We start from the raw sequence: 24504 nt of genomic DNA, 5'->3' as shown, positions 1-24504 counted from the left end.
ATTTTAGAAAGTAACACACTTAAGTATGTGTACGGGTATGCGTACTTAAGTAACCGGATTTGAGTTTTTTTAGTTTTCAAACTTAGCAGAAATTCACAGACGTAAACTTTCCGCCAGTATGCATACGGGTACGCGTACTTTAGGTAACCGGATGAGTTTGCCTTTTTATTTCAAAATCATCAGAAATTCACGGACGCGAACTTCCGCCAGTATGTGTACGGGTACGCATACTTACCCATTTTCCTACATCCTTTTTGTATACACATAAGTATGCATACTTTGGGTTCCCGGTTTTGGACTTATACATTAATGTGCGAACACACTATGCTTATGTCCAAAGATGGTTACAATATTTCAAACTCTTCATTTCAATCATTGAAACATTCTTCTGTAATGATAATAGTCGTTTTCACACACTATTAGCATCAAAGAAATTTTCAATATATTGGAATAATCATTATCGAAACATTGCAAGCCTACATCAAATGATTGTATCATACAAACCATGTAAGATGTTTCTCGGAAATTTTCTCATGATATAAGATGAACTTGGTCGAAGAGAAAGCTTACCAACACATATTTCGAAAAATATATAAGCGAGATATACTCAGCTCGAAATCTCAAATGTGTATAGAGAAAACTATAGCGTAACACGACTGTTATCTCAATATAGGAGATAGTAGAAATAGATTTTCCAAGTGATAGATGAGTTCAAGTATCCACATACCTTTTGTCGAAGAAGTTCCACAAGCTCCCCTTAGTATTTCTTCGTCTTCAAATGATGAACTCCATGAAACCTAAGCTCAACTATACAATCTATGTCCTAGTCCGAGATATCTATAAATAAGCTAGAAATCAAGACTTATAGTTTTGATCACTAACCTTAACAAACATGCTTGAGATAGCAACGCATGCGAGTTCGACCGAGCAGTGCTCTAACAATCTCCCCCTTTGTCAATTTTATTGACAAAATTATCAATACATATGGATTACAAAATAGATAAAAATTGTAGCTTCTCATCCAAATGCTTGATTTCCTTGGCATCTTTAACGCGACTCGACATCTTCGTCACTTCCCGGTACTCCATGATCCTACAGGTTGTAAGTTCAGTATCATAGTTGTTGAAGATTCATAGCGATAATAATGAGAAAATAAAATTCTCTCAGTCATTGTTATACAGTGTCATAGTATTATTACACATCATCAAAGTTCAACTGCATCACAACTTTGACGACAATACTATGGTGATATATATCACGCCCCCTTAGTCAATACTTCATCTCAACATGAACCCCTCCCCCTACATAATGATCCGTAAACCATATGTATTTGTAGTATCACACTACACATTAATTCTCCACCTTTTTGTCAATATAAATTGGCAAAGTTACGAAAACTAGTGGGATCCTTATGAAATTTTCGCAGAGATACTTCATGACCAAAAGAGAATACTATATCAATAATTTAGATGCCATCATGAAGCCGAAGCTGAATGCACTCATCAACGAGTTTATAAAGATACAAGATAACCCCTATAATATTCCACAACCACAGTCCCCACAAAGATTTGGAAATTAAACACAAGTTCAAAAAGAACTCTCCCCCATAAAATGTCATGCCCGAAAGAACAACAAAGGAGACCTTTCTTTTACGAGAAAAGAAGGATTTATTTTGGATAAAATCAAATCACATGAAAACATGAATTTGAATCCAAAAATATTCAATTGAATTATTCACGAGAGAACCCAGGATTAATGCAAAACACAACTAAATTAACCACATGAGCGTGATCAATTCAATTGGTCATGCTCGACATAAGAGAACTTACGGAGCAACAACTAAATTAAGCACAAGATAATGATCAATTTAGTTGGTTATGCTCAAACATAAGGAACCTTACGGAGCAACACAGTATATGCACAAAAATGTGGATTGGAGATCGACCAATACTGCGGAATAAACAAGGATCCATTCTATTTTCCATCACTAATTGCAAAATGACATATAATAGACTTAATCCTTCTAAACAAAAGTTTTATCCTTTCTTCCATCAAATAATGACATAAAAGGCTTTAACATTTGTAATGTCAAAAGTTCATTCTATCTTCTATCAATACTTTCATACCGGCATAATAGAGATAACTTTTGAACAAGTATGGGACAGTCATAGGTTCACGGACGTAAACAATATATCCCATAAAAATTTGCAATACATAAAATCATAAAGATGAAAATTGCAAAAATCATCTTCCAAATAACTTAGAATTTAAATAAATAAGTCTAAAAACATTAAAGATGAAAATCGTTGGACATAGCTATGTGTACTCATAATAATGGCTATTTCAAACCCTAGTTATTCTTCTAAAAACATAAGAAATAAATTCTCTAAGAGAAGATTTACTAGAAAAAAATCAAAAACAACTCTAAGATCAAAGAGCAACCACAAGAGATAATTAGAGTCCCCGTATGGAAACTGCACTGGTTCCAAGACCTTCAAGCTTGTGACAGAGAGAATTGTCAGTTTCTTCAGACACGGCATCGAGACGATCCTTAAATCGTGTCTTCATTAGATAAAGTTCGGTATTGAGCTTTATCAATACGGTTCTTAACCCATCTAGATCTTTTATAGTGTTAACTAGTGACAACTTGGCATCGTTAAACTTTTCGAAAAAGTTTTGGACAACTTCATAAGAAATCTCTTCATCATCCTCAATATCAGACAAGTTATTAGGAGATTGAGAAGACGTGTCATCAATTTCCACAAAAATCCATTTTTCCTTCTCCTCGAGTGTGAGATCAAAACCCTTATTGATAAAACCTCTTGGAAAATAACAAGTTCCTGAAGATGATCCCATTTTTGACAAAAATAGCCTGAGGTATGCGTACTTTTCAACATGTGGATTTGGTATTTAAATGGTTTCACAGAAAACCCTAAGGTTAGGATTTCCAAAGTCGTTTCGTGACATCAACAAGGACGTCCGTACGAACCCGAAATTGGCCTATTATTCATAAACAACCCACAAAGAGAGGTACTCAATAGATGCAACTATACATTGATAATGTCTGCCAATGTGAGTAAACTCACAGATCTTAGCTCAAAAAATTGTATTTACACAGAACAATTTTAGAGTAAGAGTAACAAATTTGTCATAACAATTTTTTTTTTTTTAAGATTATCACTACAACAACTTAAAAAATACTTAAGCAGAAGTGTTTGAAAATGATCATCCAGCTAAGAACGATAAGAAGATATTAAAAAATAAGAGAACACTTTTTCCATCAGTATACCTGAATACATATCACTCTGTCAGGATTTTTAAAGAGAGTGAGGTTTCAACCTTGTGATTAATTAGCACAAGTATGAGCCTTGAGCTCATTAAATGAATGTTGTTTCCGGTTAAACCTCTTTTTCCTTTTCTTTGGAGGAAAACCATTATGATGTGAAAAGTTATCATAAAATTTGCTATCATCAAATTGTGACGCATAATGTTGATTTTTACCTGAAGAATTTTGGCCATAGGAAACAGACATCCTGTTGATAATTTCTTTATATCCTTCAATTATCCTTTTTAAGTTGTGTTCCATACCTCCATATTTGCTTCATTCTTCTGGTACTTTTTTCACATCATGAACAACATAATCTCCCTTCTTAATTGAAGAATATCCATGATTTCTTCTTGGACGAAATGGTATAGGAGGACTGTTTTGCATTTGAACATTTGAGGAACTCATTGAACTGACCTTCCTGGTAGGGTACACAGGGTGAGTACTAAACATAATTGGTTTAGACATACGAATGTCAGTTACACCTTTGACGATTAAATCTAAGGTGTGTTGAAGACGAATAATAGAATTGTCGTTCAAACTAGAATTCCTCTTTTGTTCACCAATCCCTTTTGAATTACAAAAGAGACACACTTTCTGATCACCAGAGTGATTCGACAGAACAGTCTTAACACCATTTTTGGGAGAATTCTTCCTTCCGTGTGATGTGAACATTCCTAGATTAGAGGAAGACACCGGCACATGTCTTTCAACAGGAAGGGACTTCGATTTTGCTTCTGAATCAGAAATTTTTCCAGTTAAGACAGAAGTAGTTGGTATTTTGGAATCTTTGGAACATTCTTAAATAAAGAGTTTACTCAAAATAAATTTAGTTTCCAAAGTATCCTCCTTGAGTTTTTCCTTATGCACGGTCTGTGAAGAACATGCAGAGGCATTTCCCCCACGAAGGACTTTTAGAAGACAGTCATGTTCATTTATTATACCAACAAGAACACTGACTTTGTGCTTCAACCGATTGAATTTATCATCCAGGATTCTAACGAGTTTTAAAATAACTCTACTCTCTTTGGATGCATTGCTTTCAACTTCAGAGACAAACTCGTCAGTAAGATAGTCAGGAAAACACTTGTCAATGCATATTTGTTTCGTTGGAACAATGGGTTCATCTATATTTGAGATTGAAAAATCTTTCTCTCTAATAGACTTTAAGGAAGCAATACTTTTATTTCTGGCGATGCGTTTATCAGAGACAATATCGTTCATCCTCAAATCGCTACAAACACAGACTTGTAAGGTCTTTAACGTGTTTGCCTGCTCTGATACCAATTGAAAATACAGGGGTCTGACAACCACACCCAACAATTCGTTTGGAAATCTGAGAGGACTTACTCTAATGCACTTTCTAGAGAATCAACTAGACAGTCAGACTCAATCGAGAATATAATATATCAAATAGTATTAATATCTCTAAATCTTAATTCAATCAAAATCAGCAAATAGAAATCTGTGAGCCCAATTGAATATAAAAGGAGTAACTTGAAGGGTACCAAAGACCAATGTTCAAGTTTAAATCAATGTAAATAAACAACCAAAGGTTGGATATTATAATTGATTGATCCTAACGCACAACCTGTGATATTTCAATTATATAACAAAATATTATACGGAAAAAAATAACACAAACACCAGAATTTTGTTAACGAGGAAACCACAAATGCAAAAAAACGCTGGGACCTAGTCCAGATTGAACACCACACTTTATTAATTAAGCCGCTACAGACTCTAGCCTACTACTAATTAACTTCGGACTGGACTGTGGTTGAACCCTAATAAATCTCACACTAATTCAAGGTACAGTTGCGCTCCTTACGTCTCTGATCCCAGCAGGATACTACGCACTTCATTCCCTTAGTTGATCTCATACATAACTAAGAGTTGCTACGACCCAAATTCGAAGACTTGATAGACAAATTTGTCTCACACTGAAAAGTCTATAGGATTCAATAAATCTGTCTCCCGCAGAAATACCCAAGAGTTTTTGTTCCGTCTTTTGATAAATCAAGGTGAAAAGGAACCAATTGATAACCCGGACTTATATTCCCGAAGAACAGCATAGAATTATCAATTACCTCACAATAATCTTAATCGACTAGCGAAAGAAGATACTGTGGAATCCCAAACGATGAGACGAAGGTATTTGTGATTACTTTCTTATCTTGCATATCAGAGATATAAATATAAAGTCAATTATTATAATTGTACTCAACACGATAGAAACAACAAGATCAGATCATGCATCTACAAAGATAATAGTTGGGTATGGCTTCACAGTCCCAAAGAATTCTTCAACTTGTTAACCTACATGGTTTCCAGAAGAAACCTAAAGTTAAAGGAGAATCGACTCTAGTTATGCAAATAGTAACTCACAAGATGTGTGGGTATTAGGTTTCCCAGTTTCTAGAGTTCTCCTTTATATAGTTTTCAAATCAAGTTTTGCAATCCAAGTTACCTTGGTAAAAAAGCATTCAATATTCACTGTTAGATGAAAAACCTGATTCAACCAAGCTAATATCTTTCAACCGTTAGATCGAACATAGCTTGTTACACACAAATGAAATGTACCCTCATTTAGGTTTATGTAACCGTACCCAAATGTGTACACCATGTTGGTTCACAAATAGTTAACCGAGGTTATCCATATGATTGCTCTTATATCAAACTTATTCATCTTAACCATAACTAGTTCAAATGACTCAAATGAAACTAGTTAAAGAGTTGTTCAATTGCTATATTCTCATAGAATTATACAAGAACACAGTTGAAGCAAAATCGGTTTGATTCACTCGAACCAATACATGAACATTATAGCCACGGTTTGCAGAGATTGCATTCCTTATTGATAAATGTCTAGTTTCATGTACAACCGATTTTAGAAAGTAACACACTTAAGTATCTGTACGGGTATGCGTACTTAAGTAACCGGATTTGAGTTTTTTAAGTTTTCAAACTCAGCAGAAATTCACAGACGTGAACTTTACGCCAGTTTGCTTATGGGTACGCGTACTTTAGGTAACCGAATGATTTTGGATTTTTATTTCAAACTCAGCATAAATTCACGGAGATGAACTTCCGCCAGTATGCATACGGGTACGCATACTTACCCAGTTTCCTATAACCTTTTTGTATACACATAAGTATGCATACTTAGGGTTCCCGATTTTGGACTTATACATTAACGTGCTAACACACTATAATTATATCCAAAGATGGTTACAAGATTTCAAACTCTTTATTTCAATCATTGAAACATTCTTCTATAATGATAATAGTCGTTTTCACACACTATTAGCATCAAAGCAATTTTCAAGATATTGGAATAATCATTATCGAAACATTCCAAGCCTACATCAAATGATTGTATCACACAAACCATGTAAGATGTTTCTCGGCAATTTTCTCATGATATAAGATGAACTTGGTCGAAGCGAAATCTTACCAACACATATTTCTAAAAATATGTAAGCGAGATATACTCAGCTCGAAATCTCAAATGTGTATAGAGAAAAACTATATGGTAACACGACTTTGTCTCAATATAGGAGATAGTAGAAATAGATTTTCCAAGTGATAGATGATTTCTAGTCTCCGCATACCTTTTGTCGAAGAAGTTCCACAAGCTCCCCTTAGTAGTTCTCCGTCTTCAAACGATGAACTCCGTGAAAACTAAGCTAAATTACACAATCTGTGTCCTAGTCCGAGACATCTATAAATAGGCTAGAAATCAATACTTATAGTTTTGGTCACTAACATTGACAAACATGCTTGAGATAAAGAAAGAAGATATTGTGGAATCACTAGCGAAAGAAGATATTGTGGAATCACAAACGATGATACTAAGGTGTTTGTGATTACTTTTCTATCTTTCCTATCGGAGATATAATTCTCGATTCAGTTATTTCAATTGTACTCAACACGATAAAAACAACCAGATCAGATCACGCAACTATAAAGATAATAGTTGGGTTTGGCTGCATAATCTCAATGAAGTCTTCAAGTCGTTAACCTATAGGGTCTCGGGAAGAAACCTAAGTTTAATGGAGAATCGACTCTAGTTATGCAACTAGTAACACACATGAGGTGTGGAGATCAGATTTTCCCATTTTCTAGAGTTCTCTTTTGTATGGTTTTCAAATCAGGGTTTGCAATCCAAGTTATCTTGGTAACAAAGCTTTTAATATTCACCGTCAGATGGAAAACTTGATTCAACCAAGCTAATATCTTTCAACCATTAGATCGAACTTAGCTTGTTACAAACAAATGAAATGTACCCTTATTTAGGTTTATGTAAGCATACCCAAACGTGTACACGATGTTGGTTCACAAATAGTTAACCGAGGTTATCCATATGATTACTCTCATATCAACCTCATTCATCTTAACCATAAATAGTTAGAATGATTCAAATGAAACTAGTTAAAGAGTTATTCAATATATTGCTATATTCTTATAGAATTATATAAGAACACAATTGGAGCAAAATCGGTTTGATTCACTCGAATCAATACATGAATGTTATAGCCACGGTTTGCAGAGATTGTATTCCTTATTGATAAATGTTTAGGTTCATGTACAACCTACTTTAGAAAGTAACACACTTAAGTATGCGTACAAGTATGAGTACTTAAGTAAACGGATTTGAGTTTGTTTTAGTCTTCAAACTCGGCAGAAATTCATGGATGTGAACTTTCCGCCAGTATGCGTGCGAGTACGCATACTTACCCATCCTCCTACAACCTTTTTGTATACACACAAGTATGCATACTTTAGGTTCCCGATTTTGGACTTATACAATAATGTGAGAACACACTATGCTTATTCCAAAAATGGTTACAAGATTCTAAACTCTTTATTTCAATCATTGAACCATTCTTCTATAATGTTAATAGACGTTTTCATACACTATTAACATCAAAGCAATTTTCAAGATATTGAAATAATCATTATCGAAACATTCCAAGACTACATCAAATGATTGTATCACACAAACCATGTAAGATTCTACTCGAAAATTTTCTCATGGTATAAGATGAACTTTGTCGAAGCGAAAGCTTACTAGCACATATTTCAAGAAATATGTAAGCGAGACATACTCAAATCGAAATCTCAAATGTGTATAGGGAAAACTATATCGTAACACGACTTTTGTCTCAATATAGGAAGAGTCAAAATAGTAAGACCTAACGCACGTCATAATTGGAAAGACCTAAAAGGCATGACTCAAGGGAAGGTTACATCGACCCCGGAACTTGAGTTGTGGAGATTTGGGGTGAGAATTAAACGATAATGCCCATCCGGGAGAGATGCCTTAAATTTTCAGTCTAGGATACTAGTCTTAGGTTGAGAGGCTAAGGTGAGAAAGGCTCTCCTAAGGAGTGCAAAAACTCGATCAGGGCGCCGAGGTACACGGTTGAGTCAAGAGTGCCCAGGACGTGTGGAGCGTACCTTGCCACTCTTGACAAGTCCTGACTATGATGCACTCGGTCCGAAGATACCCCACTTAGGGTGCGATCTTGCTGCCATAAACCCTATAGGTAGTGTATGCGAGATTGCCAAATCAACTGGTTGTTGAAAAGACGGATGGGAAGAGCCATAATCTTAACCAGATAGAGGTAAGCTTCCTTGAAGGGGGAACCAGGGGGAAGATAAGGACGACACCCTCCATTAGGGAGATGAATTGTGTCAAAAGACATAAATGTTTCAAGACTTTTACTCATAGGAGTAGTAAGACTTGAGATATTTATTCGGATTAAACTGAAGAGAAAATAATACAAAGGGAAAATAGTAAGATGAGATCAATGGGTCAATACACTATAGTGTCATGACTTCCTGCGATTTCATCGCACATAAAAGAGGCAACATAAGACCTTTACATAGGAAGGCACAAATAAGACCTCACCAATAATATAAAGTTAATTCTCAAAGTTTCCCATATGCTCGCACCAATAGAATCTCTAGATAAAGGATAGCAATTATCTTGGTATAATCAAAGATGCAACAAATAACAAGAGGCAAGAATGGGGATGTGAAAGAAGTCTTATTTGCCACATTTTGATAACCTTACTTGTATATGAAGAAGATACAAATATGAAGTGAAGAAAAGAAGAATCATATTAAGAAGATGAAAGAAGAATTTACAAGAATCTAAAAGATGAAAGATGAGTTTACAAGAATCTACAAGTATATTATAACAAGAAGAAGCAATCAATTTTAATCTTTCTCATTTCGCTCAGACTCAGAATCGCCGACTTCTTCTTCAGAATCATCCTCTTCATCAGTAACTTGGATATCAGGGATTGGAACATTTTCAGGGATAGCTGGGAATTGGTACTTCGACAAAGGAATACCATTCTCGACACAAACTTGCCTAACAACAGCCTCACGAGAACGATTAGCATCGTTGCTATTGTTTTGGACTACGTTAAACCAATTTTGCTTCAGTTGCTGATACTTTGAATTACAAGTAGACGATTCTTCTTCTTTAGCGGCTAAGCGAGTTTCTAGCTCTGAAATTCTCTTTTGTGGTTCCTTCTCTTTCTCTGCGAAGTAAAAAAATGAGAAAGGTTAAGGGATATAAAAACAAAAAAATGATATATAAAAAAAAAACGAAGATAAAAGAACAACAAATGACCTTCATAATTGGAAATAATGTCTGCGAACAGTGAAGGATGCTCAGTATGAAGAATAACATTTACACCTAAATTAATTCTAGCATCGTTCAGAACCCTAGCAGCCCAATTGAACTCAGCTTCACTTTCTATAAGAAGTTGAGATCGAACTAAGTTTCTTTCCTCAACAAGAATGTCTCTCTCTTGGCGAGCTGAATCACGCTCTATTTTAACCTGAATAAGGGATTCTTGAAATTGATCTAATACTTTCGCACCCCTAAGACCAATTTCATCTTTTTCAGTAATAAGGTCATTCTTCTTTGCCTCCAATATTTGAACTGCTTCTTTCTCTTCATAAAAGCGTCGTTTAAAATTTTTCGCAGTGAATAATGCATTTTTATGGCGTTTCCTAAGGGTAGTGTATTTTAATCTTAATTCTTCTAAGTTAAAGTTTCCAAATACTTGAGTGGGGAAATTATTTAAAGAGGAATTGAGATGTTCTAAAATAATTTCAGCATCGGGAAGATTAGCCGCTTCATCTGACAGGTTATACAGGTTAGCGAAGACAATTAAGTAAGAAGTGCGAATAATTGAACGAAGGAAAAAGAGTGAAAAAGTATGAAGTACATACCAATGAGTTCCTTATCAAGAATGTAGTCAGCAGGATCTATAACTTTGTCAAGATGACCTTCTTTTCGCACTTCCTCGGGATAAGAATTTCCAAGACCAGCTGCGCGACGAGCATACTCTAAGGGTATCCTAATAGCATCACCACTCAGTTGAAATATTCCTCGTGCGAATCTTTCATCAGCAAGAATTCTATAAAACAGAGGAATCTCAGGGTCATATAAAGGAATTGGCAGAGATTGAAGTTGACCTAACGAAACGATGATTTTTTGGCTATTTCACTCCTCAGATCTAATTAGTTCGAGGTTAAGTTTGGATGTGAAGTTACAAGAAGGAGGAAGGGAGAGTTCATAACCTCTTTGATTAAAGTCGGTTTTCATTCTGTTAAATTCGATTTCCATCTTTTTACCAGCAGGAGCCATTAGAGAATGGGGATGAAGAATATGAATTTGCAGAGAAGGAGAGAGAATGAAGAAGATAAAAGGAAGGTAAAAGAGAGATATTATATGAGAAGGAGAATATATATAGGGAAGAGCGACCCGTTTTTCAAAATTTACTCTCATTAATGTGAAGAAACGAACGGATAAAAACTTGCGGTTAAAAAAGACGTGTCAAGAAATGAGTGGTTAAGAGGACACGCGTACACGAGAAGGACTTGAAATCCGGATAACTGTCGGCAAAGAAAAATGGAAAAAGATAAGCATGTGCGACCTTAAAAAAGAAGAGTTTCTCGTACCGCTCATTTTGAAGAATCAAGCGACATGAGAAGAGGCAAATGTAGGAGTTAAATATCGCACATATTAATATTCATGCGAAGTGAAGAATACAACATACGCGAGGAATATCGCACACAACATATTGAGATGTCACACTAGATGATGTCAGCAAAGTCACGGGTAAAGTGTGAGGAGTTATGCGAAGACGTAAATTATGCGAAGATGAGCGATTGGATATGAGTGAATATGTCGCATAGTGATCCCGAAAATAAATGGATTCTTAGTTGTCATCCACTATGTAAAACCCTATATAAAGGAGAGAGTAGTTGTCTTGTAAAGGATTCTAGGACATGTCTTGTAATAGAGATTGTATGAGAGAAAATGAATTTAGCTTAAGAGAAGTGTTATTGTAGATTTCCATCTATCTTGTAAACAATCTGAATCTATTCAATTAATAAGACTGTTATCCGAAATGATTACATAGAAAAGTAATTAGATCAAGTGGAGTTGTAAGATTTCTTACAACTACACCACTCTTGCTTGTATACTTTTATTACTCGTTTCTTCTCAACACGTCATTTCTAAGGAACACTGGAAGATTTCAATTCATACAACAGATCGTTGGTATTCCAGCTAGATTTTGAGTTACAGTGATCTATTTTAAAAGGGTGCAGACTTTGAGTTACATTGGGTCGTTAGATTTAGACGGTGTTTGGACTAGTAGACATGTCATACGCAATATTAAGTAATGTGGTAATTTTTTGGCTCGCAAAGCAGGTATTTCTAGGAATTAGTCGTGGAATTCGAAAGACTTAACAAAGTTCTGACTTAGAGTCAAATTTATGGCCACAATGACAACTTTTACAGTCATTACCAATTTTTGAAACGCTACAATAATTAGCTTATACGGTTCGATTTTGGGTTACAAGTCATTGCATAAAGCTTCACCACATGCACAGCAATCAAAATGAAACTGAGACTAGGACAGTACTCATCCCACTGTTAAAACAAGTGTACAATATCGAGATAAAATTTCTTGCATCTAAACTTTCCGTGGTGTTGCAAGTAAAACGAAGTCCATGCTAATGTTAACCAATTTAGTCATCTCAAGAACCATATAATTTAGTAAACGAACAAATCGGATAATACATAAAACTAGCTAGAGCTTCATATATCCTTCGTCAAAGCTTTGTTCTTACTTATGCTCGATTGGGGTTCCCAATGCGTTTTAATTTATTTCAAGAAGACACCGATGGAAAAGCAATACCTGTCCCCTATATGTTGCTTGAAACAAAATTTACAGACCACGGCTGGCCCTGAGTTACAAAACCTCATAAATGGAAATAATAAAAAGTAATAAAGCTTCATTACATCATCAGAGAAAAGCTGAACCAGAAAAAGAGGATTTGAAATCCTTACATGACTAGCAGCAAGGGAGATGAGCTACAGCATCAGTATCTTTCAGAATGTGAAAGAAAATAACTAGGGCAGCTCGCAGAACGCATTTACAAGACTGAAATATACATTGAGTCACCGAAAACTTGAACCTTCGTGTTTACGCATTTCTTTAAATACTAGATTCTTCGAGAATGCAAAGAAATAGCTTGCAGTTAATGGAGAAAATCGAATATCTCACAAGACCAATCAGATGTATAGAAATCTTTTCATCCAAGGACTGGGAGGGAGGGAACCACCAGAAAAATTAGAGAATATATTTCCTCATAAATGGAAATGGTACCAATATTTTCTTCCTTTATGAACAAATTGGTAACAAACACTTTCAGCTAAGGTGAAAAACATAAGACAGCTTCACCATATGATATTCAAAACAAGAAACAAAAGGTAATCCACTTTTTCGTTTCATGCCTTCCTCGTTTTGGTGGGCATCACATAATGGGAAAGCACCAAAGTTGAATTCATTACATCATCAGATAAAATGTAATCCATTAACAAAGGGATAAGTAGCCTGCTTGGCTAATAAATCAGCGACGGAATTATATTGTTAACTTATATTGTTTAGTCACCTTATTTTGTAGATATTGGTGAAGACTTAAAATCCAAGTATTCTTATATTCGAAGTATGGAGTGTCTTCTCTTTAAATTTAGATTCTCATTATATCACATTAAAAGTGCTGCAGTTCAACACGTCCTTTCTGTTTCTGAACCAATGGCTTAGTGATTTTCGTTTAATTCTATTCATTTTTGTGATAAACTGATGTGTGCATCGACAGTACCCGTCTGGAGTTCTTGTCAGTCCGTCTGGGCAAGAGCAGTCGCTTCATGACTATTTGGATCGAATGACAAAGTTTTATGGGGATAAACAAGGAAAACAGTTTCGGGTATGGGTGGACCGTGTTATTTCTACTCAAATTGGTTCAGACACATGGTCTGTGAAGTTCGATAAGTGGGAATTATCTGGTAAGATCTCGTTCTAATTCCTGTTGGTACTAGCAAGCATCTTAAGAAAGAGAGGGCGTACAAATGCTAGGCCCTCTGGTGCCAATAATTATGGCACCGGTATGAACTCCCTCCACTTACTTGATGAAAGCAAGACTTAATTAAATTCAAACCATATGCATGTTACTGCAGAACAAATTTTCTGACCTCTTCAATGTCTTCACAGATGATGGACCAAAAGGGTGTACTTCCACACTTTTACTAAGCTCAAAGGTAAGACTCAAAATTCTCATTGCCTTGCCATATCTTAAAGAATATGATGAAATCTGTAGATGGTTTTATTTTTGAGCTTCATTTCACTGGTTTCTACATCAGATGGGTTTGTTTGGATGCATATGCACCAGACATGGTTGACTGGGTTGGGAGGGATGGATCAAACTTACCTGCTGTTCTAGACAAAGTCAGTCATTGTTTCTCTTCCATATCTTGATTCAGTATTAAGCAAGACTTTGGCCTGGCGCATTGTGGCACTGGATGTGATACCAACACCTACACTAATACACCATGCATTATTGGTCAAAGATAGTCGAAGTCAAGGTCATAGCGGGACTAGAGGTCCGCAAGCCCAATTAAATAAATATCTTAATTGCAATCGATCACGGTTCGAGCTGGTAATTTAGAATTAATATACTTTTGGGTACAAATATCTTAGCAAATGTTTCTGTATCAAGATCTAGTTGCTCTATTTCTTAATAAAAAAACTTAATTTCTCAAGTCATGGTAATTTCATAGTAATTGGAAATTGAAAAATCTGGTACACCACCACCCAATTTCTAATGTTGCAAGTGCAAGCTATTTTTGCGTAATGACTGCCTAGGTTGGGTGAACCAATTAGGTCAGGACCGAGTCTTGAAAAAATTTGTTCATGACGGAGATATATGTTTACAGAACCAACATGTCTCAAGCAAGGATTCAGCCAATTTATTTAATTTGGCTTGCGGACACCTAGTCCAGCGATGACCTTGACTATCTTTGACCGCACTTACTATATATTATACAAGTTCGGTAAACCCGTGCAGTTGCACGGGGGCTAGTTCATTACTAATATACACAGAATCATTGCCTTCTCTTAACCTCTCTAACTTACACTTAGTACTGTCAATAATTTTTTCTTATCAATAATATGTAAACGTGATATTTATCTGCATATGTAGTCTCATATACTTCACCCGTATTACCATTGTGTAACAAAAAACGGATTCCTGATCGAAGTAGAAGCAATAAATAAATATTGGAGGAATTGTTACCGGAGGGACCTCTATAAAACAGTAGAGAATAGGAAAACTCAACATCTTCTTAGTAAATTTACTGTAATCCAGTTTTGTGAATTAATAACCGTTCCATCTTTTGTTCTGTAACATGACGGAATCAAATTTGTTTCAATAGTAATTATCCTTTGTAGAATTTCTCGACTAATTTTGTCTTCCTGCAAAACAAATTACAGAGGATAGAACATTAGATTCTATTTAAGAACAAAACGCCGAATAAATTCACCTTAATATCTTTGTAGAATTATTTGAGCTCTTTCCATTTTATATTTTTAATTGAATTATTGTGATTTTAAAAATCCCAGTATATACTATTTAGTAACGCAAAAAATTATGGTCATAAATTCGAACGTGAATTATAGGACTAATCAAAGCTAGCATTCTCGGATGGTCAATCTTTTGATTCACCTTAGTTCCATATTTGATAAGGCTGCATTTCCATCTTCCTCATCACAAAGAATATTAATTACAAATTTTGGAAGAAGAAGTTAACACATACTTTCACTTTTCATTGTCACCATATGCAATTTTTTATCGTTGTTTTCATTAAGACTTCAACAGTTTTCCACGTACCATCCATCCAGGAAGCCTGGCTTCTCTTTCAAGACCATCAACACCATTTCTCCTTTTTCCTTCAACTGCATAAGAAACATAAAATTACAAATACAATCAGTTTTCATGAGAATTGTATCGAACTATGTATAACTGGAAAAGTACGCACCTTTGGGGGAAAAAGAATCGAACTTGAAAAATAGGACTCCAAGAACTTACTCAGGAAACACTCAGCAATGAAACTGTATAGATGATACGCACAAATTTGTAAGATTTTACAGGAAATGAAGAATTTCATACCTCTTCAATTTTTCAAGCCTAAGAAAAATTGTATAATATGTATACTTCAGTCCTACGCAGGCTATTTCCAACGTCCCGAACCAAAACTGAAACCGTTTTGCTGTTATTAGACCTGTCACTTAACTGTTGCAATATGATAAAATGGTGCATTGTGCGTATCATATATGTCTATATTAGTAGCTTGATTAACATAACAAAAATTTGCAGTAGAATCGAAGTATGCAGAAGGTTTCGGTGATAAAACGTGTGTCTATAGGGAAACGATGCGTCCTAACTCCCAGCAAGAAACCTGATTAACTTTAATATATTTTTTGAAAACCCAAATATAGTCACCAAAATTCATTTGTAGAAACATAAGGAGATGCATTGTGCATTTGGCAATATCGTGCACATGTGCGGAAATCATACCATATGTTGTCATTTCCATCCTCTGAAGATCATATTGTTGTTAATGCTCAGTGGTGCCGTTATATGCATCTGCATTAGTTAGTAATCACTGCCCACGCATCGTTCTTCTGTTTTAACAGGCTCAGTTTATATAGGGGCCAGAATTGGCCAAAAGACATGTCCTTTGATAGATTTCAACAGAAGACATATCTTCTCATGCTAAAGTGAAAGGCCAAACGGATGTGTCCTTTGATACTTAAACCAACGGATACGTCTTTTCATAAAACATTTCCTTGAAAGTTCCATGTGCCGGCTAATCCTTTATATGGTGACATGGTAGTTGACATGGCACTCCAGTTTTTTAATATTTCTGAAAACAACTCTAGTTGGGACACATCAGCATGAGGATTCCCCTTTATATAAAGAAGAATTGATGATAGTACCAAACAAGAAGAAACCCTACCTCTAATTCTTCTTCTTCATTTCCCCTTCCCTCCTCTCTAACTCTCTCCACCGCCGCCTCAAACCCTAAGATTATCTAATCCGAGATCTATTAAATCATATTCTTCTTTACATTCTCCATTTTACTAATGGTGGGTTTCAGATTACTAGCAAGTGTTTTCATATGGGAAGGTGGCGGAGGAACAACAACAACAGCAGTCCTTCTGATTCAATTAGCATTATGATATCTTCTCTCAGATCAGTTAGAGAACAAACAGTAGTCCATATGATCAAATAAGGAAATGGGTAAATGAGTAGTCAAAATTTACCAACAGTATTCCATCTTAAATGTTGATTGATTATGGCAAATGAGGAACAATTTTATCAAATGGATAATTTGCATCTGATTGTTCAGTGATGATAAACACCTTGGAGATCTGATGCCTAAAACTAGATTTGTTTTCTTTTTTTTAAACTAATCTAATCTAATGATATGATGATTAGATTAAATTGTTGATATGATGGCAAATCTATGTATTAGCTCTATCTGATCATTCTCTCTATCTCTAATCTGTGATGGTTGATTATTATCTTAAAGTTTGATTATTTTTTTTTTTAGTTTAGAGTTTGTTATTGATTTATATTAAGTGATTGGTTCAGAGATTATGATTGAATTAGTTGTGTACAGATTCAATCAATGCTTTATTGAACCAAGATTAGAGTTTATGGACCTTAATCTTGATATTCAAAGTGAAAGTGCTCAATTATACTTCCATGGAGTAGAACAAATCTCTGACATTCTAAATTTTATAACTTGTGTTTCTCATTTTTGCTGTTTGTTGGAAGAAATTTGTTAATGTTGGGATGATGAAAAAACAACAACAAATCATTCCGATTCGCATTGATTTTTCTTAACATGATCACAACCAGCTACATCAATAGTCGTAGCTATCATATTTAATCGTTTTTTAATAGTTTTCATTTTTTTTTATGAATAGCCGGTGATGTAAGGATAGCATTTGCTACTCTTGATGGGTTTATCCCATATGAGGATTATTTTCCATCAAGATCTCTCAGGCTACTCTTAATTCCAATCTTGTTTTTGTAGTTATAATCAAGGCCAGTTGCAATCTTAGAGTTAGAGCTAGATTCTGCAAGAAAATCACCATGAAAGTTGTTCTTGTTCACCATGAACTGAGCCTCCCCAGCTGTGCTACCTTCATCCCATAATGTTATAATGATACATACATCCTGAGTCTGGGTGAAACCAACTGATGTGGATATATTCATCCTGAGTCTGCCCATATTACTTTATATTAGTTTTAGTTTCTGAAAGCGTTTGAAGGTACTACCAGGAACTGAAATTTGAAACATAAGATTTAAAGCCCGTCTAAAATTTAAGTGTTGTGCACTTCAGCTAGTGTTAATTTTATGAATAGCCGGTGATGTAAGCTAACTGCGTATCCTTCTTTTCATTTCTACAAATATGGCATCGTGTAGATTACTAGTAAGTGGAGGAGGAGGAACAACACAACAATGAAATAGAATGTTTAGCTTTAGCATAATGATTTCTCTTCTCAAAAACAATTGTTTTCTTGTTCTTGAATCAATTTCCAATAATGAAATAGAATGTTTAGCTTCAACTCTTAACCTGATTCAAAACTTTCCCTCCTTAATTTTAGAGTATGCGAGCTATGTACACTCTACTCTCAAAGCCTAGTTTTGTTAAGAGTTAAGAAAAAGACTGAACATGAAATCAGCTATATAAATTATGATATATTATCATCATCTCAATCTATATATGTGAATGTGAATGTGATGAGGGTATTGTAGCAGATTACCCATTCAGATCCGACAGGGGTTCAAATTTTGGTTTTAATCCGTGTACGTATTGGTGAAATATAGGATAGCTCAAGGTAATTCAAATCTACATACAGTATTTTTTTTTTCATTCCCATTAACGTATAAATGGAATCTAAACTCTTGAATTCATTTGCGGTTGTCATGTTCAAATTTTGTGTTGTTTTTACTCATTAGGTCAAAGACTTCAGTGGAGGAGCTGTATAAGGCACTAAGGATCCATGACTATCGCAACCATGATCACTAAAATGATTTCACCGAATTGATCAAGGTCTCGGAATGAGACCATTTACTTAGTTCTCGGTATTGATTATGTACAATTGTATTCGTCGACATTCTTGTGTGGTGATGCTGCTAAGTTTGGGTGTTACTGAGGTTCTGAGTTGAGTGTCTTGTAATGGCTTTATAAGCTCTGAGTGAAGATCTTTATTGTCACATCTGGTTTTGACGAGTGATCATAAATTTGTTCTAGTCATTGAATTTTTCTTTTTTAGCATCTTTGTGTTGTCTAGCTAATTATTTGGGTTGAACTAGTTTAGTCAGTGTTGATGGTGGTTTTAGGACAAAGGGTAAAACCGTAAAACCTTACATATAACATGACGTCACCGGTGACATTAAACACATTTATTAGAGCATTTAACGCGCTTATGTAAAAATTACCAGGGTACACTTTTTCAAACACTGAATTAGGGTTTTGATACACAAAGCCCTAAGTCTACACATACCGCACAACCATTGTGCAAAAGCATGGCAAACATGCCAAATGCACGTACCGTGCAATCGTCGCGCAATAGATAGCAATTGCATATACCGTGCAATCATTGCGCAAAAACATGGCAATCATGCCACTCACACATACTGCACAATCACTGCGCAAAAGCATGGCAAGCATGCCATTATTATTATAATTAAAAAATCCAATAATTATAATTAAAAAATTTTGTTATATAAAAAATTTAAATAAAATAAGCAAAAAATTTATTAATCAAGGATATCTAAGTAATTTAATTAGCTTTAGACATCCCTTATAAACCTAAAATTTGGTATGTGCTACACCAAATCAGGAATTTTGTCACAGGCTATACCTGTTACTTATTATATTTGTAACGGTTATGCCTGTAGTAAATAAGCCGTTATTAATAATTGTGGTGGCGTTTTGTAACGTTTATATTTGTGACAAACTCCAGATACAGTCACATTTAACAAGCATTACAATAGTTAATAGTCACAATTGGCCTGATTTTATGATTACGACACGTGTCTTATTTGTCACATTTATTTTAACGGCTATAACTGTTACTGAATCCTTGCAACGACTTTTTCGATGACACGTGTCTTTTTTGTCACGATAAAAGTAACATATATTAACGTTGCCATTGTTTTATAAAACTTATATTTTGTTAGCCTTCTCCTCTATTATCTTGATAAACGCCTCAACCAAGTCTACAGAAGGACAATTCGTCTCAGTTATCTCCCAATGCTTTTGATTATTATTTCTTTGAATAACTGCAGTGCCTACAAAAATAAATCACTTTGTAAAGTATCCTTATTTATTTAACTCTTTCACGAGCAGAAACTCAGACTCAACACTAAGAGAACTTTGTTGCAGTTATCATATCGAAAAAACACGAGAGATTTCAACCATATATGATAATGATTTTTCAAAGAAGGTACACTTCAGTCGCTCAAAACCATAAAGCTAAGGACACAAGCTTTTGGCTAAGATTCCATACATGCTTTTCAACATCAGACAGTATAACCAACTATGATATTTTCCAAACATGGTGTTGCTATATAAATACACTCAGTCATTAATAAAATACAGATCTAAGAAATTACCTCATCTTGTGGGTACCCAACTTTCGCTTAGCCACCTTAAGAGCACGCTTGTCCTTTCCAACTTTAAGAAGCTCAGTAATTCTCTTCTCATAAGGAGGAAATTCAGCAACTTCCCTAGTCAAACTCCTAACAAAGATAACTCTCTTGCTGGTCTTCTGCAACAACCCCATTCAGACAAACCTAAAACAACCAATCAACATGGGGCACAAACACTGAAAAAAAAAACAAGAAGACATCAAATAAAAATTGTTAAAACAGAACAGACTGGGTAGAACAATGATTTGTACCCCTTTTCTGGCGGAAGGGCGAGTAGCAAGTTCTCTAGTAGTGACAATATGACCTTTGTTTAAACCAGCAAACAACCCACTCTTGGGCACTGTGGTTGCCATTTTACCTGCACACAACATTTCCAAAACCACATAAACACACATTAATAAAAGCCTCTTTGCATCTTGTCCAAGTAAGTTCTCATACACTTACACAGGAAACAAACAAAATAGAACATATATCTTGCTTTACATGAAAACCCAATCTAACACAATGCATTTTGTTAACTTGTAACTTTCATTTCTCCCTATGGGTTTACAAGAACTCCGGCATTGTCTGCAAACACGAAAAATGACCAAATATCAGACAGAAATAAAACAATCCAAATTTACAGGCTAAGCACACAGGGAAGAAAAAAAAAAGAATATCATCAGAAAAAAATTTAAGAGCCAAAGTAAAGTTCTAATCAACAGATTCAAAGCGCAATGGCAGTTTCATGGCTTCACTGACATGCAAAACTGTAAATTCAAATATGACAAAGAGATGAAAATCATAACATAAAATAAAATAAAACCACATCTCACTTGTGGGTACTAATTAAAACTTAAATCAATAAAATCTGAACCCTAGACATATAAAAATTAGATCCAAACAAAAACAATAAAAAGGAAAAATCAGTAATCAAAAATCTGGAAATGAAGACTATGAAAACAATTTTATTTTTTTTCTCGATCTGGAAATGAAGACTATGAACCCCTAAACATTAAGAACATAAGAAAAAACCTAATTTATAAAAATTATCAATAGTTGGATTAATTTCTTAAAGAAAATTCGGGCTTCAGGATATGCAACGTTCAGATCATAGATAAACTCTCACTGAAATCGTCTATTTATAATCATTAACCCATTGAATCTGATTTATATGTACTGATGTGATCGATTTAAAAAAAAATTAACGCAACAAACTAATATAAGTATGAACTTATCATACTATGGAAGATCAACTAGGATATCTTAAGCAGTCAAAATGCTTGATTCAATAATGCTTCAGACATCTAATGAGTGAGGGAGAAAGAAAGAGGGTAGAGCGGCGGTATGAGATGAGTTTTAGGTTTTAGATTTTGATTTCTCTCTCTTCTTTAGGATATATAGAAACCCTTAATTTGCATCTCGAGGATCTATATATAGGAGATCAGGGGTAATACCACGTGTCAAAAGGAAAACCAATGAATGGTTCTCCCCACGTGACACCCTTGTGTAATGGTCCATAGTCTCGAGAACAAAATTCTAATAGATATACATTTTTTTCTCACGTGTATATCACCTTTGTTAAAATAATATGGAACATAAGATTTAAAATTACATATGAAAAGTGATATCGACTTTGGGTTGCTAGTAGTATTTGAGGACCCCAACTAACCATTGTACTAACCCATCAAAGAAAAAAAAATATTGGGTTTCCATCAGGATGCTTAGACGCATACGGGAAACATGTAGTTCATTGTAAGGTAGATCCTGATTTTAAATATAGACATGATCACGTGAGAGATATCTTATATGATGTATTATGGAGGGCTGGAATTTCAGTAAAGAAAGAGGCGTCGGCCAACTTTTTGACGGATCCTCTTGAAGGGAGATCAACACTCAGGCCAACAGATGTTCTTATTTTTGGATGGGCCAACGGAAAACATGTGTGTGTTGACCTTACTGGGGTCTCTCCATTAGTAGACATCGGACAAAGCTCTTTCACAGTTGGACAGGCAGCTTCGAAGGCTTCCTCAGGTAAGATAGCGAAGCATGAAAAGGCGTGTATTGATAATGGACATGCTTTTATTCCCTTTGCCTTTGACACTTTTGGGTATTTAGCACCAGAGGCGGTTGGACTTCTACCGAGAGTTCAAAGATTCATGCACGGTAATGTCATGACTCCTGATTCGAGAGAGTTTGTGTTTAAGAGAATAGGGTTTGCTATTCAAAAAGGGCTTACTTCTAACTAATACTAAGACCAAATAATCAAATAGATAATGTTTAATAAGTTTTCAGAAATTTGAAACAAAATGAAACAATAAATAATTTACAAACTCAATTTGGCCAGATTACTAGAGATAGACCCGAGGTTCTCATTCTGGTGAACTGAAGTTGTGAAATATCAGAATTTACAAACTCAATTTGCCAGATTACTAGAGATTGACCCGAGGTTCTCATTCTGGTGAACTGAAGTTGTGAAATATCATAATTTACAAACTCAATTTGCCAGATTACTAAATAATGACTCGAGATTCTCATTCCGGTGAACTGAAGTCGTGAAATATCAGAATTTACGAACTCAGTTTGCCAGATTACTAGAGATTGACCCGAGGTTCTCATTCTGGTGAACTGAAGTTGCGAAATATCAGAATTTACAATCTCATGCTAGATTACTCGAGATAGAGCCGTGGTTCTCATTCCGGTGAACTGAAGTTGTGAAATATCAGAATTTACGAACTCAGTTTGCCAGATTACTAGAGATTGACCCGAGGTTCCCATTCCGGTGAACTGAAGTTGTGAAATATCAGAATTTACAAAATCAGTTTACCAGATTACTAGACATTGACCCGAGGTTCTCATTCCGGTGAACTGATGTTGTGAAATACCAGAATTTACAAACTCAGTTTGCCAGATTACTCGAGATAGAGTCGTGGTTTTCATTCCGGTATACTGAAGTTGTGAAATATCAGAATTTACAAACTCAGTTTGCCAGATTACTCGAGATATAGTCGTGGTTCTTATTCCGGTGAATTGAAGTTGTGAAATATCAGAATTTACAAACTCAGTTTGCCAAATTACTAGAGATTGACTTGAGGGTCTCATTCCGGTGAACTGAAGTTGTGAAATATCAGAATTTACAAACTCAGTTTGCCAGATTACTAGAAATTGACCTGAGGTTCTCATTCCGGTGAACTGAAGTTGTGAAATATCAGAATTTACAAACTCAGTTTGTCAAATTACTCGATATAGAGCCGTGGTTCTCATTCCGGTTAACTGAAGTTGTGAAATGTCATAATTTACAAACTCAGTTTGCCAGATTACTATATGAAACGATAAAATTACCCTTGCCGAAATAAATGTAGCAAGTATTGTGGAGACTGTGAAAATAACCGGACCACCGTTACTTGAACAACTGCAGCGAATTCAAGAGATCGTGAAAATGACCAAACTACCCTTATTAGAATAAATATACTATCTAAGAAATGTGAAAATGACCAAACTACCCTTATCCCAGAATCTAAGAAATGTAAAAATGACCATATTACCTTTACTAGGAATTAGTGCAATAAATATCATGGAGACGGTTAAAATGACCATACTACCCTTATCGGAAATAAGTAAAGTAAATATTACAGATTGTGAAAATGACCATATTACCCTTACTAGAAATAAGTCAATAAATATCATAAAGACAGTGAAAATGACCAAACTACCCTTATCAAAAATAAGTAAAGTAAATATTATAGACTGTGAAAATGACTATTCTACCCTTACTGGAAGTAACTGCAATAAATATCATGGAGATTGTCAAAATGACCAAATTACCCTTATTGGAAACAAGTGCAATAAATATCACACAGACGGTGAAAATGACTATACTACCCTTACTAGAAATTAATGAAATAAATATTATGGATACTGTGAAAATGACCAGACTACCCTTATCAAAAATAAGTAAAGAAAATATTACAGACTGTGAAAATGATTATTTTACCCTTACTGGAAATAAGTGCAATTAATATTATGGAGACTGTCAAAATGACCAGACTATCCTTATCAAAAATAAGTAAAGTAAATATTATAGACTGTGA

General features: G+C 34.9%; 1 protein-coding gene, 1 non-coding gene and 2 pseudogenes across 2 annotated transcripts; 3 read left to right on the top strand and 1 right to left on the bottom strand.

The window, feature by feature from the left end:
• Window positions 1-15140: 15140 nt before the first annotated feature.
• On the bottom strand, window positions 15141-20787 carry LOC113311356 (60S ribosomal protein L36-1-like). Its single transcript, XM_026560197.1, has 5 exons — window positions 20686-20787; window positions 20399-20553; window positions 15741-15813; window positions 15593-15657; window positions 15141-15177 (listed from the first exon to the last, which is right to left on the bottom strand). Exons 1-5 carry the CDS (start codon window positions 20785-20787, stop codon window positions 15141-15143), a joined length of 432 nt encoding a protein of 143 aa, XP_026415982.1.
• On the top strand, window positions 17059-17148 carry LOC113314644. The gene has a single exon (XR_003342527.1). It is a non-coding gene; the product is annotated as a small nucleolar RNA Z101 (small nucleolar RNA).
• On the top strand, window positions 17186-17256 carry LOC113314648 (annotated as a pseudogene).
• On the top strand, window positions 17696-17779 carry LOC113314528 (annotated as a pseudogene).
• Window positions 20788-24504: the final 3717 nt, after the last annotated feature.

The sequence above is a fragment of the Papaver somniferum genome, chromosome 9, assembly GCF_003573695.1.
Source record: "Papaver somniferum cultivar HN1 chromosome 9, ASM357369v1, whole genome shotgun sequence".
NCBI classification, from domain to species: Eukaryota; Viridiplantae; Streptophyta; class Magnoliopsida; order Ranunculales; family Papaveraceae; genus Papaver; species Papaver somniferum.
This window is presented reverse-complemented; position numbering and strand designations above follow the sequence as displayed.

Bases quoted from the DNA above. Each gene is read 5' to 3' on its own strand.
- LOC113311356 (XM_026560197.1), bottom strand. From the start codon at position 20,787: ATGGCAACCACAGTGCCCAAGAGTGGGTTGTTTGCTGGTTTAAACAAA. The intron at 20,554-20,685 runs GTACAAATCATT...GGGTTGTTGCAG, and splicing joins GCCCTTCCGCCAGAAAAGGG to AAGACCAGCAAGAGAGTTAT. The intron at 15,658-15,740 runs GTGCGTACTTTT...TTTCTTATGCAG, and splicing joins CGATTCTTTTTCCCCCAAAG to TTGAAGGAAAAAGGAGAAAT.